This window comes from Melospiza georgiana, chromosome 20, assembly GCF_028018845.1.
Source record: "Melospiza georgiana isolate bMelGeo1 chromosome 20, bMelGeo1.pri, whole genome shotgun sequence".
Classification (NCBI taxonomy): domain Eukaryota; kingdom Metazoa; phylum Chordata; class Aves; order Passeriformes; family Passerellidae; genus Melospiza; species Melospiza georgiana.
This window is the reverse complement of record NC_080449.1, coordinates 6,850,936-6,867,802: the sequence shown is the minus strand read 5'-3', so window position 1 is coordinate 6,867,802 and position 16,867 is coordinate 6,850,936. Positions and strand designations below refer to the sequence as shown.

The window sequence follows — 16,867 nt, the reverse complement described above, 5'->3', positions numbered from 1 at the left end:
TGTAAAGCATTGGAAAGAGCTGCCCAGTGAAGTGGTGGAGTCACCATCCGTGGAAGTGCTCAAAAGACATCAGATGTGGCACTTGGGGACATCTAATGGTTTAGTGGTGGGCTTGGCAGCCCTGGATTAACAGCTGGATTTGATGATTGTAAGGATTTTCCAACCCAAATGACCCTGTTAAGGTGTTCATGACTCTGTGACACCAGCACTGTGACAGTGAGCTAGGATAACTGCACTGCCTCTCCTCTTCCTGCCCAAATGCCATCCCCACCACTCCTGGACCAGCCAACTCTCCCATCTCAGTGCTCCTTGGGGAAGCCAGTCTGGGTGAACAACCCAAATGCTAATGTTGCAAGGCAAGAATTTAACACTCAGGAAGCTGCTGGTGCAAATCATGGCTAACACCATGGGATTGCATCTTTCCTAGATTAAAAGTAAATCAACAATCCTCCAAAGGAAAAAACAACCTAGCCCATTTTCTAAAGGGGCCTTGGTATTCAGCTGCTTTCACCCTTAACTATTAAACATTCTGCACAGAACACAATATTTGGAGAACTGGCACACAAAGAGCCCCTTGGTGTTGGCCAGAAGGGTTGTAGACTCAAGCAGTCTGAGACCTGTGATGCTGCTTGAGCCAAGAAGGGAGGAGAGTGATGAGAAAACCTCTGTTCCTTGACTTTGGCAAAACCCTCAGCCATTTTTGTATATTAAGAATGATTCAATCAGTATTTACTTTGCCTGAGTTTAGCTTTATTCCCACCTTCCTTTTTTAAAGCAGCTTGACTCATTTTCTAGCAGACACTACCCTGGAGAAGGTGTGTCAGATGTAGAAAAGGATGGAAACGTTCCCGCTCTGTGCAGAGGGGTAATTTATGCACAGCATGTCCTAGTGTTAATGACAGCATCTCTCCCATACTCTGAAATCCTTGGTCCCCCACTGTTTTTATTCCATATTGTCCAACAGGGCTGTCTCTCAGTAGCCTTCCCCTCTGCTCTGAGCAGAGGAATCATGACAGTGTCTTCATTCTGGATAATCTCCAGGGCTCATGAAACACCAAAGGCCAAAGCCTGGCTTTAGTGAAGCGAAGTGGGACCTTTGCCACAGACTTCAAAGGCATCAGGATTTATCCCTAAGAAAATAAATTTACCACTTAAGCAAGCAGCTCTTCTCCAGCTTCCAATTTCTACGTGTATTTTTAGGTTCTCCCTCAGAGGCAGACAGGGCTGTCTCTGCTGGAGATGCTGCATACTCTAGGAGTTATTTATTTGGTAGCTACTCTGCAAAGACCTGAGGATGTTTCCATGCTCAGAGGATGCTTCTGCTGCTGTTTGCAATCCCAATGCCTCGTTAGCAACAGCATCCAGGAGTGTTTAAGGGAAAAAAGCACAACCCAAACACTGCTCTCCCTCAAAAGCCGCTAAGGTGGAGCCACACTCTGAATGCCCACGCAAAATCCCAATAAAGCATCCTCCTGCAGGACACACGTGAACTTTCCAGCACTAGGTCCAGCACAGAGCTCAGGGCTCCTGTGCACCCAGCCCATCTCCTCTCCTCTCCACCCCATCCAACTGTCCTGGGCTGTTGGGTCACATCTACTGGGATATGGATGTCATCAACCAATGTGAAATGCAAGGTAATTCTGACTTCCTGAAGCAGCTCCAAGTTTAGCAGAGAATTTTTTCCCCTTCAAACTTTTTCCCTCTGTGGATTTTTCCATCAAAACACATTATTTAAAAAGGACATTCACTTAGAGCTGCCTGATCCCAGGTGCCTCAAAGCTAGTAGCAACATTTGAGCAACTGGGAAAAACTCTTTTATCAGACTCTGTGCATGAAGTGAGATACACAGAGATTCCTGAACAATCCCATGATCATCTCTGAAAAAGGGGGAAAAAATATTTTATTGCTCTCCTTCCCCTCTCTTTCTTTCCCTCCCCCTTTCACCACACAAAAAGCTGTATAAGAAAAAGAAGCCAAAAGGCAGGAGAGGAATAACTGCAGCTTCCCAGATTCCAACAGCCAAGATGTGATGCCCACAGCTAAAACTGGGTTGAATAAGTGCAGCAGTTCCAAAAGTTACTGCCCAGACCTTTAGTCAGCACACAACAAATGAACTCACCTCACAATCTTTGGGCTTTGTAACACTTATGGAAAGATCATCCTCTGTGTTCCCTGATTTTCCAGCATACAGGAAGACTCCTAATCCTTAGAGTAACAGCCAGAGTGTTTTCAAAATCCCACAGCATTGGCTGAATTTCATCCTCACACTGCCCTGTGAACAAGTTCTTACAGCTGCTGAGTCTCATGTTTGGAAATCCTGGGTGATAACACAGCCCCAAGTCACCCATGTTTTCTTGCAGCCTTTACTTCCCTGCAAGGTTTTGTTTTCTGGCACCCAGAAGGAAATGCTCTCTCTCATTGTGTGGAAACCAGGCAAGTTTTTCAAAATTCTTTTATCACAGACAAAGTATCTGAGAGGGGAGCTATCAACTACACCAAGGTAAACACAATGAGAGTGAAATGAAAGAGTTTGCTTTAGATTGAAGGCAACAAAAGACACAGCCCCAACCCATAATTATCTTAGGAGTAAAATGATGGATGGATGTGACTCTAAACAGCACATTATAATCTACTTGAAAAGCAAGATGCCAAGACACAGTATTTGTTCTGCCTCTTTACGAGCTGACATAAAACTTGCTCTGAAAACTGCTTGACTAAGTAATTCAGCCAGATGTTCACCTCCTTTGCATGGAGGCAGAATTTGGAAAATATTACATTTTTCAAAATTGCTGATGGCAGGGATCTATTCCCTCCCTCCTGTAAAAAGTGGTCCATGGGCTGGCTGACAGCTGAGTGCTGACCAAATTTCTATTTTTCCTTCATGTTTTAGAGACTGAGAGGAGAGCCCTGGAGCCTGCTAGTCCACTTAGTGCTGTCTGCTGACGGCAGGGGAAGCTGTTCACTTCCAGCAAATACCCATGTAAAGCAACCATGTGGGAAAGGTGTTGCTATTTTGAGAGGAGAAGGCTCCTTTTCAAACAGATGTTGCAGAGATGATCAGCACCCACTATCAACTGCTAAAGATTAATATTTTTTGTGTGTTTTTGTTGGGTTTCAAGTTTTAATCTCTTTTGTAGGGTTGTTGGTTATTGTACCTCAGCCTAGTCCTGTTCCTGGCAGCACCAGGGAGGTGATGTCTGGAGAAGGGGTGAGGACAGGCTGAAGGTGTCACTCCCCTATAGAATATTCCCTTACAGCACAGAGACTGAGCCAGCTATAGCCATGTTATTGTCAACCAACCCTGCACGATTTTCCTCCCTTAAATTTGCTCTTACCTTTAGAACTCACATTATTTCTATATGTGACATCCCCTGTGCTGGCAGAGGTGCCTGGGGTGCACCAAAGTCACAGAAAAATCTGCCAGAGACATTTAATTCCATAAAGCCTCAGTCTCAAGGGGCACTTTTTAAGAGCAGTTAAGTCCTGGCAAGTACAGGTGGATGCCAGTGACATTTTAGACACAAAGTGCTTCACTCCCACCAGTTCCACCAGACAGACAGGCTCTGAAAATCCTACGGGACACGTAATCACCTGTACAAAACATGGTTCTTTTGCCAGCTCTTAACTGTACCATCTATATCATCTCTACTGCAACCATCAGCAATAAATGCATCTAACTGTGCACTGGGCTCAGACAGTGATTGTTAAGTTATAATCCTACACTGGTACCAAAGCACTTGGCTTTTACTTTTGTTGAAGGAAGAGAGAAAATAAGAAGTGTAGTTTACCTTCAGAATTTCCCTGTGTGAATCCCAGGAACCAAGTAAAACAAAATATTGTCCAGAGATAGCAGAATCCCCTAAAAATGGAAGAGAAGGAAAAAAAATTAATGCATTTCTACAACAACAGTAACAAAACCAATTCCATTGTTAAAGGTCTTCTCCTTGATCCCAAGTCCAGCAAATGCAGTGGCAGGAAGTAGATTCGGGCTGAGACCTTCTTTTTCTGATTTAAAGCCATCCAAATCCCACTGAACTTAGTGGAAAGGTTTCCCAGGGGAATTAGGAGCCTTGAACAAGGAGCAGCCCTGTGTTTTGAGGGGCAGGGCCATCACTGCTGGGTCTTTGCTGCAGCTGCACCTTGGCACTCAGCCCACCCAGGACAGACCACCAGAAATGCAAGGGAATGGAGAAATCATTCAGAGCTGGGAGGCCCCAAAGCCCTGCCAGGAGTGCACTGTGGGGACATGGGGAGGAAATGGGCTGGCACTCAGTGCCCTGTCACCTCAGCAAACACATCCTGAGTGCTCCTGCTTAACCATATCCTAAGCATGCAAACCCCTACATGGGTCTGTTCCTCATTTTACACCCAGGTGCAAAGGTGGGGGCAGCTTCTCACCACTCAGCACCCACTGAGAGCCTCCTCACAAGCCTGGTGTGGCAGGAAAGTTTAGAAAATGGGAGATCCACAGACTTCCAACCCTGTGCTCTCACAGACCCTTCCATGGCTGAGAGGGAATTTGACAAACCTCTCTGTTAGCTCAGCTTTAAGCCTTCAAGTGCCATTGAAAACAGCAGCTCAGGGAAAAAAAACCCTATTACCAGAAAGGTAGCTAAAAACCCCCCTTTCCCCCATCAGCTTCCTTGATTTGTAGCCAGCTAAAGAACATGGGAAACTCCTCGGTTAGGCTCACTTAAAGCTGTCAGTGGAAAGTTTGAAGATTGAATTCCCTCATCTTCTAGAGAGGATATTTAACAGCTTCATCAGCAGAGGCTGCTGGAAGAACAGACAGAAATGTGAACTACAGAAAGTGCTCAGGCAGGAGGCAGCAGTGTGGGACATCCACAGGTTGTTTGTCACTTCAGCCCAGCCAGGGTGAGCACTGGACTGTGCAAAGCCATACCAAAGTGCAGCTTGCTCCTCTCTCCACATCTGAGGCACAAGCCATGAATCAAACCACTCTTCTCCTGCCATCAAGCCTCAGCTTTAGCCCGAGAAATCATCCTCTGAGACAATGTATTACCGTGGCCAGTCCTCACCCAGTGCAGCAGACCCTTCCCGGAGCTAAAACAAAGCCACAGTGATTTACATCAGTGGGGGAAACCTGGCCTTGAATGTAAAAATCCATCCAGGAATCCAGCCATTAACTAATATTTTAAGGCTTAAAGAGATAAAATCCTGGAGTGCTCCACATCAACTGGGAAAGAAATGAGCTGAAGCAATCCATGTCCTCCTTTGCTGTTTCCATCACCCTGACACCAGGCTGCACATTTCAAGAGCTCTGGGAGTGCTTCAGTTTATGGAAGAATAGCCAAGAATAGCCCAATCCTGGTGTTCTTTTGCCATGTCCTGACCAGGAGACCCTCACCATGCTCCAGAGATCTCCATCTAGGGAGCCCTGGCTCTTTTCTGACAGCTCCATCCCTTGGGATGCTGTTGGGATGGAGACAATGCCAGCCCAAGGAGAGCTGCTGGGGCAGACAGTGGAGGAAGGGAAGCAGAACAGGATGATTCCTCATGGCCACCTCTGGCAGTATTTTGTTAGGCGTGAGAGAGGCTAAAATCCACTTCACAAGACAGCCTGAATGTCTGTGCTGATCTCCAACAGAGTTCAAGATGTGGACACAATTCCATGGAGCGAAGACCTGACTGGTTATCACCAGCTTGACTGCCTGAAGAGAACACAGGAGGACAGGGAAGGGGATCATCACCAGCAGCACTCCCAGGTATTGAGAACCTGGTGAGGTGAGGACCTGATCTGGTGAGGATCAATTTGTACAACCACTGCCACTCACAACATTCTGAAGTACAATTTTTGGGTTTTTTTGAGGGGTACCTTCACAAACCAAACTCCTGTTGATTGATACAATGGGGAGAACAAGTCTTGGGGGAAAATCCAGCACGTAATTTCATTCCAGTGACACTCCTGGGCTGTAAAGGAGACGATGCAGAGTGTGGGATCCAGCTGGCCCCAGCCCTGCTCCTGGACCCCTCACATGGCCAACCCCGTCAGAGCTGAGAGCGGGGCCGGGTGCCAAAACACTGCAGAAAAACACTTTGGCAAAATCCACCAACTTAATGGAAAAAGCAAAAGCAGCTTCCAAATGGCAGCTGTGTGAGTGATGGGGCTGTTAATTATCCCAGGGTTTTTAATGCAGGCTCTTTTTCCACAGAGCTGCACAAGCAGCTCGAGTAGCAAGAGTAAAGAAGATTTTTCTCCTTATATAGAGCTATCAAACCCACCTTGCCTTTATCTCAGCTTCCTCCCATGAACAGTCATTTTCACTCTATCAAGAGACACCACTGAAGGCATTTATTTCTTTTATTCACAGGCTCTGTGAGTACCACAATGAGGATCCTGGAGAGGAGAATGCTCAAGAGAGAACTTAGAGCACCTTCCAGTGCCTAAAGGGGCTCCAAGAGAGATGGAGAATGACTTTGGACAGGGGTAAAGAGGAAGGCTTTAAACTGAAGATGGGCAGATTTAGAGTTGATATTAGGAAGAAATACCCTGTGAGGGTGGTGAGACACAGGCTGGCCAGAGCAGTTGTGGCTGCCCCATCAGTGGCAGTGCCCAAGGCCAGGCTGGACAGGGCTTGGAGCAGCCTGGGACAGTGGAAGGTGCCCCTGCCCATGGTAGGGGGTGGAATGAGATGAATTTTCATGGTTCCTTCCAACCCAAAGCTCTGCTGCAGCTCCTGGGTGTAGGGATGCCCCAGAGCACACATGATGTAAGCTCACATGAGCCTTTACAGTTTTCCAATGCAGACACCAACTCCCTTTATAGCAAACTGAAGTTACTGACTGACTACAGCTCAAATTTACCTCCCTGCTTTTGGCAAACTCCTGTGGATCAGGGAACTGCCCAGTGCCAGGAGTCCAAGGAAAAGCACAACTGAGAGGGACAGAGAGGCACAAACACCCTCATTCCCTTCTGACCAGACCAGGGCTGGGATGGAGCCCTGCACTGAATTAAGGACAGCAGGAACACAACAGCCTTCAGGGTAAACTTGGTCACAAATTATCCTCGAGGAAGTGACAATTTGACAAAGCTGAGGCAACCTGTAAAATAATTGTGATCAGCTAATTCCCCACTATTTCTGGAATTGGTTTGGAACAATTTCAGCTTTTTTTAAATAAAAGGTTTGCCCTGACTTAAAATAAGAAATCCAACTGATTTTGACATCTTGTTTGTTTATATGATGGGTTGAAGCTGAAGGAAATATTTCTAGGGCCCATGGCAGCATTTAATTTTTTATTTTGTTTTCTCCCTCATTTACAGTGGGGAAATGGCTTTGAGATTGCAAACATTACTGCAAGGTGGAAAAACAATTCCCCCACCACTTTTCTCCACTCAGGTGTATATTCTTCCTGTTCAAAAGACCACAAAGCCAGCTGGAGGCTGAAAATTGCTTTTCAAGAAAGGCAAACCTGCATTTCTAGCTGTAAATCAGACTGTATCTTAAAAAGGAGAAAATGCACTTGTGGCTTAAGATCCTTTGCACACGACTGGAGGTGATAATTCTGTAAGTTTTGACAAACAGGAAGGAAATCACAACCTACAAACTGAGGCTCTAAATTGTACTGTGCATCGATTCCATCCCAGCTTTTTGGGGTAGAAATCTTGTTTTGTACCAGCAGCCTCCTCTGTGGAGCTTCTGGGGCTTCTGGAAATGATGGTATTTCTCCACTACCCCTCAAATTTCTGGCAAGAGCAATGGAAACACACAACTATGTGGATGTCCCCATATTGACCCTGCTCACTCCTTTGCTGCACCTCTCCTGCAGTATAAATGAGGTATTGACTTACACCTCCAGGCAATGATTTTGTACACAGGCACTGCTGCAAAGCCCCAGGGTGATAAGGGCAAAGTTTCTGAAACAATTGAAACAATTACTTTTCAATACTCATTCAGCAGCTCCATTTTTAAGGAAAAGTATTGAGCAGGCAAAGAGATATGGCCCCTAGAAATCCATTCTTAAGGTCATTAAAAATACTAAAAAACCAGAGTGGTCTAGAAAATGTCAATATTAAGTAAGGAAAAATGAAATCCCTATCCCTGGAAGTGTTCAAGGCCAGGTTGGGTAGGGCTTAGACCATCCTGGTCTACAGGAAGGTGTCCCTGCCCAGAGCTGGGCTGCTCCTGGGGCCAACCTGCTTCCCCACATGGGAGATGCCCGACTGATAAGGCTCAAACACCCTGCAGGCAGCTCCCAGCAGCTCTCCACAGTGGGGGATCCTTCCTGGGAACCCACCACTCCTCTGCCCTTCGTTCCCATCCCTCTGTCTGTCTGTCTGTCGGGGATACTGGCTTTGCTGCTGTGTGAAGTGACAACACTCAGCGCTGGCCCTGGCCTTTGTGTTCTCCAGTAACTGGAGCCCTCTCCACAAACAGAAGTGCTAAGCCTGATCTGTCATCTAACTCCTTTTTTGTCCCTCCAACAAACGCCTTTGCATTCCTTCATTTTGTGAATGGGGTTTGGCAGAGCCATATAGAATTCCCCATTGTTTCCCTTTGCTTCAGTAAAAGCGTCCATCATTTCTACTCATGTCCCCAACAAATTGGCAAAGAAAGGCAAGAGGGGAAAAATAAACCCCACAAACCCTGTGTTTGTCCCTGGGCAGAGATTTCCAACACCAGTCTCACCACAAACCTGGGCAGCCTTCAGTCAGTAACAATCTCCATGAACTGAGATATTAAGCAGGGCAGATTTTGACCCCTCAACCAAGTGCAGAAAGGGGATGAAACTGAAGCTTTATTTTAATAAAGCACACACTCAGACACATGGAAGTAGCAGGAGGGTGGTCCTGGACTATGACACTGTCTATCCCTCATGGGACACATCTCCAGGTGCAATTGCCTCCTCTCTACCCCCAAGCACGCAGCACACACATCATTTTCCACCCTATTGCTGGAATTGTCCAGCAGTGCCATAATCTGTCCCCAGACCACTTGCCCAACATTGCAAGCAATGTTTTTTTCCTCTTAAAAGGATCCATGGCTCCCTGCAGCCCTTTTAGGCTTTCCCAGGCTGACCCACCCTGATGGTGCCCAGTGGATGCTGTGGTACCACGTGTGCATTTCTCATCCAGCACACAGATGGGCTGGGCAGCCCCAGGGCAGCATTGTGCCACCAGCCCAGGGCTGGGACAGCAGGCTGTCACCATCTGAGGTCTCCAGGAGCATCGAGCCTCCTCCATGGCCACCAAGTGGCACTGGGGCTGAATGGGCCAAAATCACTGCAGTGGAACAGCACCTGGACACGTGCTCCATGTGCATGCAATGCAAACCCTCCTCGCAGTTTTGGGGGGCCTGTGCTCACCAAAAATCGCCAAGAGGGCCACTCTAAGCTTGAAGAGCCTGTACAACTTTGTGTTCTTCTGCTTTTACAAACTTTGGCAGCTCAAGTCTTGCAGCACACTCTGCCACTGCCGCTCCTCCCCTGAGGAGCCAGCCCTGCCACTGTCACCTGCAGGTGTCCTGTGGGGCCACCAACTCCCTCAGTGCCACCAGCCCTGCTCCAGAAGAACCTGCAGGAGTGCTGGAACAAGAGGGAACCCCCAGTGCCACCAGCCCTGCTCAGAGGCAGCTGCAGGAGTGCTGGAACAAGAGGAACCCCCAGTGCCACCAGCCTTGCTCCAGAGGCAGCTGCAGGAGTGCTGGAACAAGAGGAACCCCCAGTGCCACACGGGGATCACTCCCATCACCAGCTGTCCCCAGGCAGCAAGGGTGGCCTGGTGACCCCAAGGACATGCCAGCCACGGGCTCAGGGCACCGTCCCCAGGAGCAGTGACCTCAAGGGGACCCTGGAGCCGTGGGATGCACGGCGCTCAGCCAAGGGAATCAAACCCAGCACCGAAATTCCCTCCGGGAGAGGATGCGAAGGGCAGCAAGCGACCTCTGCTGAGGAGGGACTGGAGCAGCACACGGCGGGGACAGCCCAGGGAGCACCCGGGACAAAGGGCGCTGGTTCCGAGGCACCGGGACGCACCAGGGCACACTGCCCAGGGCGCTGCACGGCTCCAGGGCTGTGCCAGCCGGGCACACACGGGGCACAGCGGGCACGCATCCCCTGCTCTGCCCGCTCCTGGGTCCGAACCGCCCTCACACGGGCTGTCCCCGGGCACGACCTGGCACCTGGGCAGCATCTCGCTGTCCCCATGGGTAGGTGATGCCCGGTGCCCTGCCAGTGGCTGTGCTGGTGCCGAGTGTCGCTGCAGAGCGCAGCCCGTCCCCTCGCTGTGTGTGACACGCTGCTCCTGCTCGCTCAAAGGAACCTTTCTGTGTCTGTCCCCCCCTTGGGGCTGCTCCCTTTCTGACGCCAGCCACCCTTGCACGCTCCCAGCCGGTTCTCCCGGACCATGCCCAGCACTACAGAGCTACAGAGGTGTAAATGCGAGATGCTGCAGCTACCAGACACGCCACAGCCACAGCCATAAATAAATAAATAATTATTTTTTAAATCCCAAACAAAACCCCCACACCGCAAGAACCCCAAAGCGCTGAGATTCAGCCCTTGTGAGTAGATAAACACACAGAAAACTTGTCAAGGAGAGCAGTTGCAGCCCCTGGGAAGGGCTCTGGGCTCTCCGTGTGGCTCCACACACAGAGGCTGAGCCTCCAAAGGGAGCTGCACATTCCCCATCCACCCCCGGCTCTGGAATGGGGTGGGTGCAGCAGGGTGACCCCGGCCCTGGAGGGGGGCTGCCCCCAAATCCTCCGGCCCCGGTGCCCCTCTTTCCCCCATCTCCCAGCCCAGCCGGGCACAGGGATCCTGTACACAACTTTTTCAAACTGCCAGGCAGAAGAATCCCAGCCTTTCCAAGGGAGTGTCGGTAAATCATCAGTACATCCGACAACGCAGCCAGCGGGATTAACCCCTTGCGGGATCCCGGGAAAAATAACAACAACAACAACAAAACCGCCACCAACAACGCGTTTAACAATGAAAACAGTAAAATCCGCTCCCGGCTGTGGCAGGAGGGGGACGGGCAGGGTGTGCGCCGGGATCCTTCCATGCACGGATGGAGAGGGAGCCGCGTTTTGTGTGTGCCGAGCACATGAAGAGCACCCAGCCTCAGCCCCCCGGGCTCTCCCAGCTCCCGCAGCACCACCCGTGTCCCCGTGTCCCCAAAGGACAGCGTGGCAGCAGCATCCCCAGGATGCTCCCAGGAGGGGCTGGGACCCCCCCGCGCAGGGTGAGGCTGAGAGGGGCAGCAGATCCGCTCCTGCATCAGCCTGGGGGCTGCAGGGGCCTCCCGGAGCAGCCCCCGGGGCTGGGAGCCGCTGTCTGTCCCTGTGCTGGGTTTGGGGGTGCCGGGGGGCTCCTCCTGCCCGTCCATCCCCGCACACAGCGCAGCCCCATTCCCCGTGCCCCGCTCCGCAGCGTGGCCTCCCTGCCCGCACAGCCCGTTCTCCTCTCCAGAGCGGGAGTTTTCACATCATCCCCTGGCACAGGAATGTCTTCCCGCAGCCCGTTCCCAAATCCCTGCGGCTCCCCGGCACCCCCAGCCCGCCCGGGATTCCCTTCCCCAGCGCGGAGTAGCGGAGTTTGTACTCACCCCCTGCCTGCCGCTGTAGCTCTGAGTCTGGAGACCGGCTCTGATTCCGGCTCCATCACGTTTTAGTGCATTGTCTCTTTCGGGCAATTTTTGCGGCAATCCATCAGAAATCGGGGGGTGAGGCGGTTTGTGGGTACATCCTTCCCAGGAGCTCGGCTCTGTGCCTCGCTAAGGGGTTCGGCTGTGTCACAGACACCCCTGGCCCGGACGGCTCACTCCTTCCTCCTTCTCTTCTGGGTCCTTTTGCTTACACAGATCTTTTAATCCCATTTAACTCCCTCTCGGCAGACTGCAATTACCTTGGAAAAAGGAGAGAGAACACAAAGTACACTCTAGGAAGCCGGGCTGGCCCATGGTCGCTGGATTTCTTGCCTTTTTTTCTCCTCTCCTTATAAATAGTGCAATTTCTGTGATCTCTGATTCCCAAAGTCCGTGATTTCAAGTGTTTTCTCTTAGCTGTTACATTTTTTGTTGTTGGTTGGTTGGTGGTTGTAATTATTATTTTTATTTGCAATGCAGATGTGCCTCCCACCCCCCAAGGATCTCTCCTCTGGACTTAGAGAGAAGAGGAAAAGGCAGATTTTGAGAAATGAAAATTATTTAAGGATGTCCTTACTGCCTCTCTCTGCTGCCCTCCTCTGTAATAGCGAAGCATTTACGAGAAATTATACAAAATAAATAAATAATTTGAAAAAAAAAAAAAAGAGAGAGAGAAGAGAAGAAGAAGAAAGAAAGAAAGGAAGAAAAAAAGAATCTCTTTTGGCCAGAACTGCAGGGAAAAAATTGAAGACCCTGTCAGGCTCCAGAGAGGGAAGCACAGACCCTTCTGCTGATGGAAATTGCAGCCCCCTGCACTCACCTGTCCAGGAGCCCCAAACTGGCCTGGACCCACCTTATAAAGTTCCTGCTATGGCTTTTCCCTTGGGATCAGCACTTGGTGCAGGTGAGCACCAAACTGGGAGCCTGTGGATGGGACTCAGGCTTGGAGGACAAAAGTCCCCCATGCTCCCGTTCCCCTCCTTGAAAAGTCCCCCATGCCCTGCTCTGCTTGCCCAGAGCATCCCCAGAGCCCTTCTCATCCCAGCCCCGAGGGATGGCATCTGCAGCCCAAAGGGCAGGAACGGGGCAGTGAGTTTCCCTGTGGAACCCAAATCCTCTTGGCCAGCTCTGCCAGGAGAGGGGACTTTCACATGTGGATAAAACCTTCATCCCTGCTTCCCCTCCTCATCCAAAGTCCCACCCAGCCAGCTGTGGAGCCACCAGCAGGTCCCTGAAGCAGGTGGGGACAGCGGTGACACTTCTGCCTGCACCCCCGGGTGTCCCTGAACCCCTGGGTGTCCCCCAAACCCCTGGGTGTCCCTGCACCCCTGGGTGTCCCCTGTACCCCTGGGTGTCCCTGCACCCTTGGGTGCCCCCGCACCCCTGGGTGTCCTCTGCACCCCTGGGTGTCCCCTGCACCCCTGGGTGTCCCCTGCACCCCCGGGTGTCCCTGCCCTGCTCCCTCCCCTGCCAGCCCCTCTGCCTCGGGCACTTACTCTGCAGCGAGCTGAGAGGCCGAGCAGCATCTCCGTGCAACCCCACGGCCCTGGGCATTCATTGTCCCAGCAGCTCACGGCAATTGCTGCTTCTTTAAAAACAATAACAACAGCTAAAAAAAAATAAAAAAAAATAAAAAAAGGAGGGAAAAAAAGAAAATTGAAACAAAGTCCCTTCCTCCCTCCTTGCCCTTCAAGGTGTCTCCGGCGCCGCCAGCCCGGGAGAGGCGGCCGGGCTGAGGGGCCCGGGGCCAGCCGGGGCTCTCTGGGCTCTCCCCAGGTTCAGCAGATAATCCTTCCCCGGGGCTGGCGCGTCCCCCTCGGGCCGTGGCGGCACTCGTGGGTCATGGATGCTGCGGGGATCCGGGAGAGAAGGGCGGAGGGACATGGATGTGAGAGAGGTGGGAGCTCTGAGGCCGCCCTTGTCCTTTTAAATAGCTGCGGCCCGGGGACTCCGCGCTGGCGGGGGTGCCCCAGGTATCCGGTTTCAGCAAACAGCAGCTAATGAGCACAGATCCAGCCTCCAGAGGGGCAGGATCAGCGCTGCCGCCGGGCAGGGGGGCACCCCGGGCACCCCAGAGCAGGGCAGGGCAGCGCTGAGGGGCAGGGCCTGCAGGACAGGGCAGGGGACAGGGCAGGGGACAGGGCAAGGCGTAAGGGACAGGGCTGAAGGGGCCACAGGACCCCCAAGGCAAGGGGATGAGGCTGCACGGTAAGGGGACAGAGCTTCAGGAGTTACAGGATCCCTACGAGAAGGGGACAGGCCTGAAGGGGCTACAGGATCCCCAGGACAAGGGGACAAGGCTGAAAAGTCTACAGGACCCCCAGGAGAAGGGGGCAGGACTGGAGGGGCTACAGAACCTCCAGGGCAAAGGGACAGGGCTGCAGGGTAAGGGGACAGGGCTGAAGGGTAAGGGGAAAGGGCTGCAGGGGCTACAGGACCTCCAGAGCAAGGAGATGGGGCTGCAGGGTAAGGGGACAGGGCTGCAGGATCCCCAGGGCAAAGGCACAGGGCTGCAGAGGCTACAGAATCCCCAGGGTAAGGGGACAGGGGACAGGGCACAGGGCAGGTCCTACGAGGTGCTGAGCACCCAGCACAGCCCCCAGAGCCCAGTGTGGCTCTGCCATCGAGGCTGAGGCACCCCAGGGGCTCCCTCCACAAAGGTGCTCTGTGTCTTACTGCATTATCCATCCCCTGAGATGGGGAAGAGCTGAAGGACAGCTGGGCATGGACACTGAACTTACCCACTCCCAAGAAAAGTACACAAAAAATACACAAAACACAGGCACAAGCAGGACCCCACATTGACCCACCAAGTACTTGAATTTGAGGCTAGAGGAGAGTGATGTTACATCACGTTCAGACCAGAAAATTCAAGGACCCACTGGCCTGAGTCAGCAATGCAGGCTTTACTCAAAAACCTGACCTCAGAGCATGGCCAAAAGTTGAGGTTTCCCCCATAAATCAGATCTCCTATATGACATCTTCTGCTCCCATGCATGCCAAGGGCTTCTCTCCCTTAATGCATATATTTGGTTTAGTTGTGCTTGCTTGCTGGAGCTGTGGTTTTCCATCTCCCAGTTTCTATAGAAAGAAGATTTTATTCATACCTTTGCTCTGAAGCATCTGCATTTTGCTTCCTTTCTCACTATAGCAGATGAAGTTTTAAGCAGAGACAGCAAAAAATTTGAAACAAGCAGTGTTGGGACTGGGGTTAACTAACAGCCTCACAGTTCCTCTGTCCTCCACAAAACCTTCTCAGAAGGGTGCAGCGAAGTTACACATCCCTGTCAGAAATTCCTATTCACAGAAAAATGTGTCTCAAACCCCTCTGAAAGCCCAGGAACTCAGATGACCCAAACAGTGCAGCTTTGAGGACTGTGACTTTAGGGACAACAGGCAGTGACACAGCTTGTCAGAAACACCATAAAATCTCTATTTTTCTTAGCTATTTTTTCCCCCAGCTGTTCTTTCCATGTTTCTCAGTCACACATTCCTCGCTGAGAAACATATTCTAGCCATGCTGAAGTGTTTAAGATAAAGCTTTAATCAATTAAAAAAACCTCCAAGTTCACATAATTGTTGGTTAATCCCTCTCCTGCTTATTTCTACCTTTTCTCTCTTCTGAATGCAGCACATATTTAGTAAACTCCCTTTCCCTCAAACAAAACCAAACCCCACCCTACTTGAAAGGAACAAGGCCTGGCTTTTTAGAGAGAGGGACAAAAAGGAAAGGAAAATGATGTGCTGCATCTTTTTGCACAGATTTATCCAAAGTGGGTAGTGGGAGAAGACTGATGATGCTTCAGCATCTCATCAAGGACCACCATAAAACTCACTGACAGCCTCATCCTCAAATCCTCTGCCCACATTTGCTCCCATGAACATTTTCAGACCAAACACATGCCTGAAAGCTTTGCTAGCACGAAGACATAAATGTATCCCAGCAGTAGGAAAAAGGGAATTACTTTAAAACAAAAGGAAACCCAACATTGCTGAAGCCAAGACTTGTGCCAAGTGAATTCAGGTTCAAAAATTAGACCTCATTCTTCAAAAAGAGAAAAGCCACAACATATGATCTGAATAGAAATATATTTAGCAGATTTATTTTTCTTCCCTTCCAAATTTAAATAGAAGCCATTTTAAAACACTGAATAAACTGAAATAAAACAGCATAGCAGTGAAATGAGAAAAAGGAAAGAAAAAAGAAAAAAAGGAATTGGAATTGACTAGTTTAATTAGCCAAAAAATAAAAAGTACAGGGGAGGAAGAAATGCCACCACAGAACATGGGGGACAGGGAACAGAACTCTTGCTTTTGATGAAACACACTCAAAAAAAGCAGCATGTCATTACAGCCTGAACAAATACAGCACCTTAAACATTCCCCTCTATTTAGCCACTTGCCAGAAGAACCAGTACCCACCTCTGCTCAGGAGCTGCAGCTGGGTTAAGCATCAAGGCTCTCATTAATGTAGTTTTGTCTCTTTGCTCCTCTCAGAAAAGCGTGGAGGCAGCCAGAGCCAGGGCAGGCGGTGTCACAGTGCCCTGTGTGACACACTGAGCCCAGCTCCACAAAACAGAGAAATCCCAGCCTAACCTGGACCTACCAGCCCTCTTTGGCTTGGCCTGGAGCACAAGCTGAATTACACTGCAGTCATTTGCACCTCTGCCCAAGTCCAAAAAGCATCCTGGATCACTCACTGCCCCCAGAACTCACAAGGAATTACAGGGATGTGTTTGGATATATTTAGATAAATACCCCATTCAAGTTTCAAACCCGTGGCATAACCAGGCAGAACTGAAAACCGCGGCACCGGAAAAGCTTGTGGGAGGGATCAAACAAACAGGCGAAGGAAAGGTGGGATAAAGAGCCTTTCACTCCCTGCTGGGCTGGGGATCCACGCCCAGCCTGGAGCAGGAGTGTCTGAACTTGGTGCAAAGGGAGCAGGGTGGTGGTGCCAGCCGGGGTGGGAGAGCTGTGCAGGGAGAGCAGGGCTGTGGGCACACCTGGGAGCCGGCAGGGACAGGGGATTCACCTGGCACAGGAGAGAGGGGCTGATCCCAGCCCAGACACGGGCACGGCGCCCTGAGCACAGCACCTGGCAAGGCACAGCATCCCAGGATGGCACAGCACCCCAGCAAGGCACAGCACCCCAGCAAGGCACAGCACGGCACAGCATCCGGCAGGGGCACAGCACCCCGGGAAGGCAGAGCAGGGCTCATCCCAGTCCAGACACGGGCACAGCATCCCCCTGGCAGGGCACAG

General features: G+C 50.8%; 1 protein-coding gene across 4 annotated transcripts in view; it reads right to left on the bottom strand.

Annotated features, from left to right (window-relative positions):
• Positions 1-12,106, bottom strand: part of LOC131091757 (collagen alpha-1(XXVII) chain-like) — a 145,106-nt gene extending 133,000 nt beyond the window's left edge. For all 4 annotated transcript variants that reach the window (XM_058037984.1, XM_058037985.1, XM_058037986.1 and 1 more), the window contains exons 1-2: positions 11,564-12,106; positions 3,789-3,859 (exon numbers count right to left, since the gene is read on the bottom strand). In XM_058037984.1, coding sequence (XP_057893967.1) covers positions 3,789-3,859; positions 11,564-11,619 — 127 coding nt within the window. In that variant the 5' untranslated portion in view covers positions 11,620-12,106. The remainder of the gene's footprint in view (positions 1-3,788; positions 3,860-11,563) is intronic.
• Between the last annotated feature and the right edge of the window lie 4,761 nt (positions 12,107-16,867).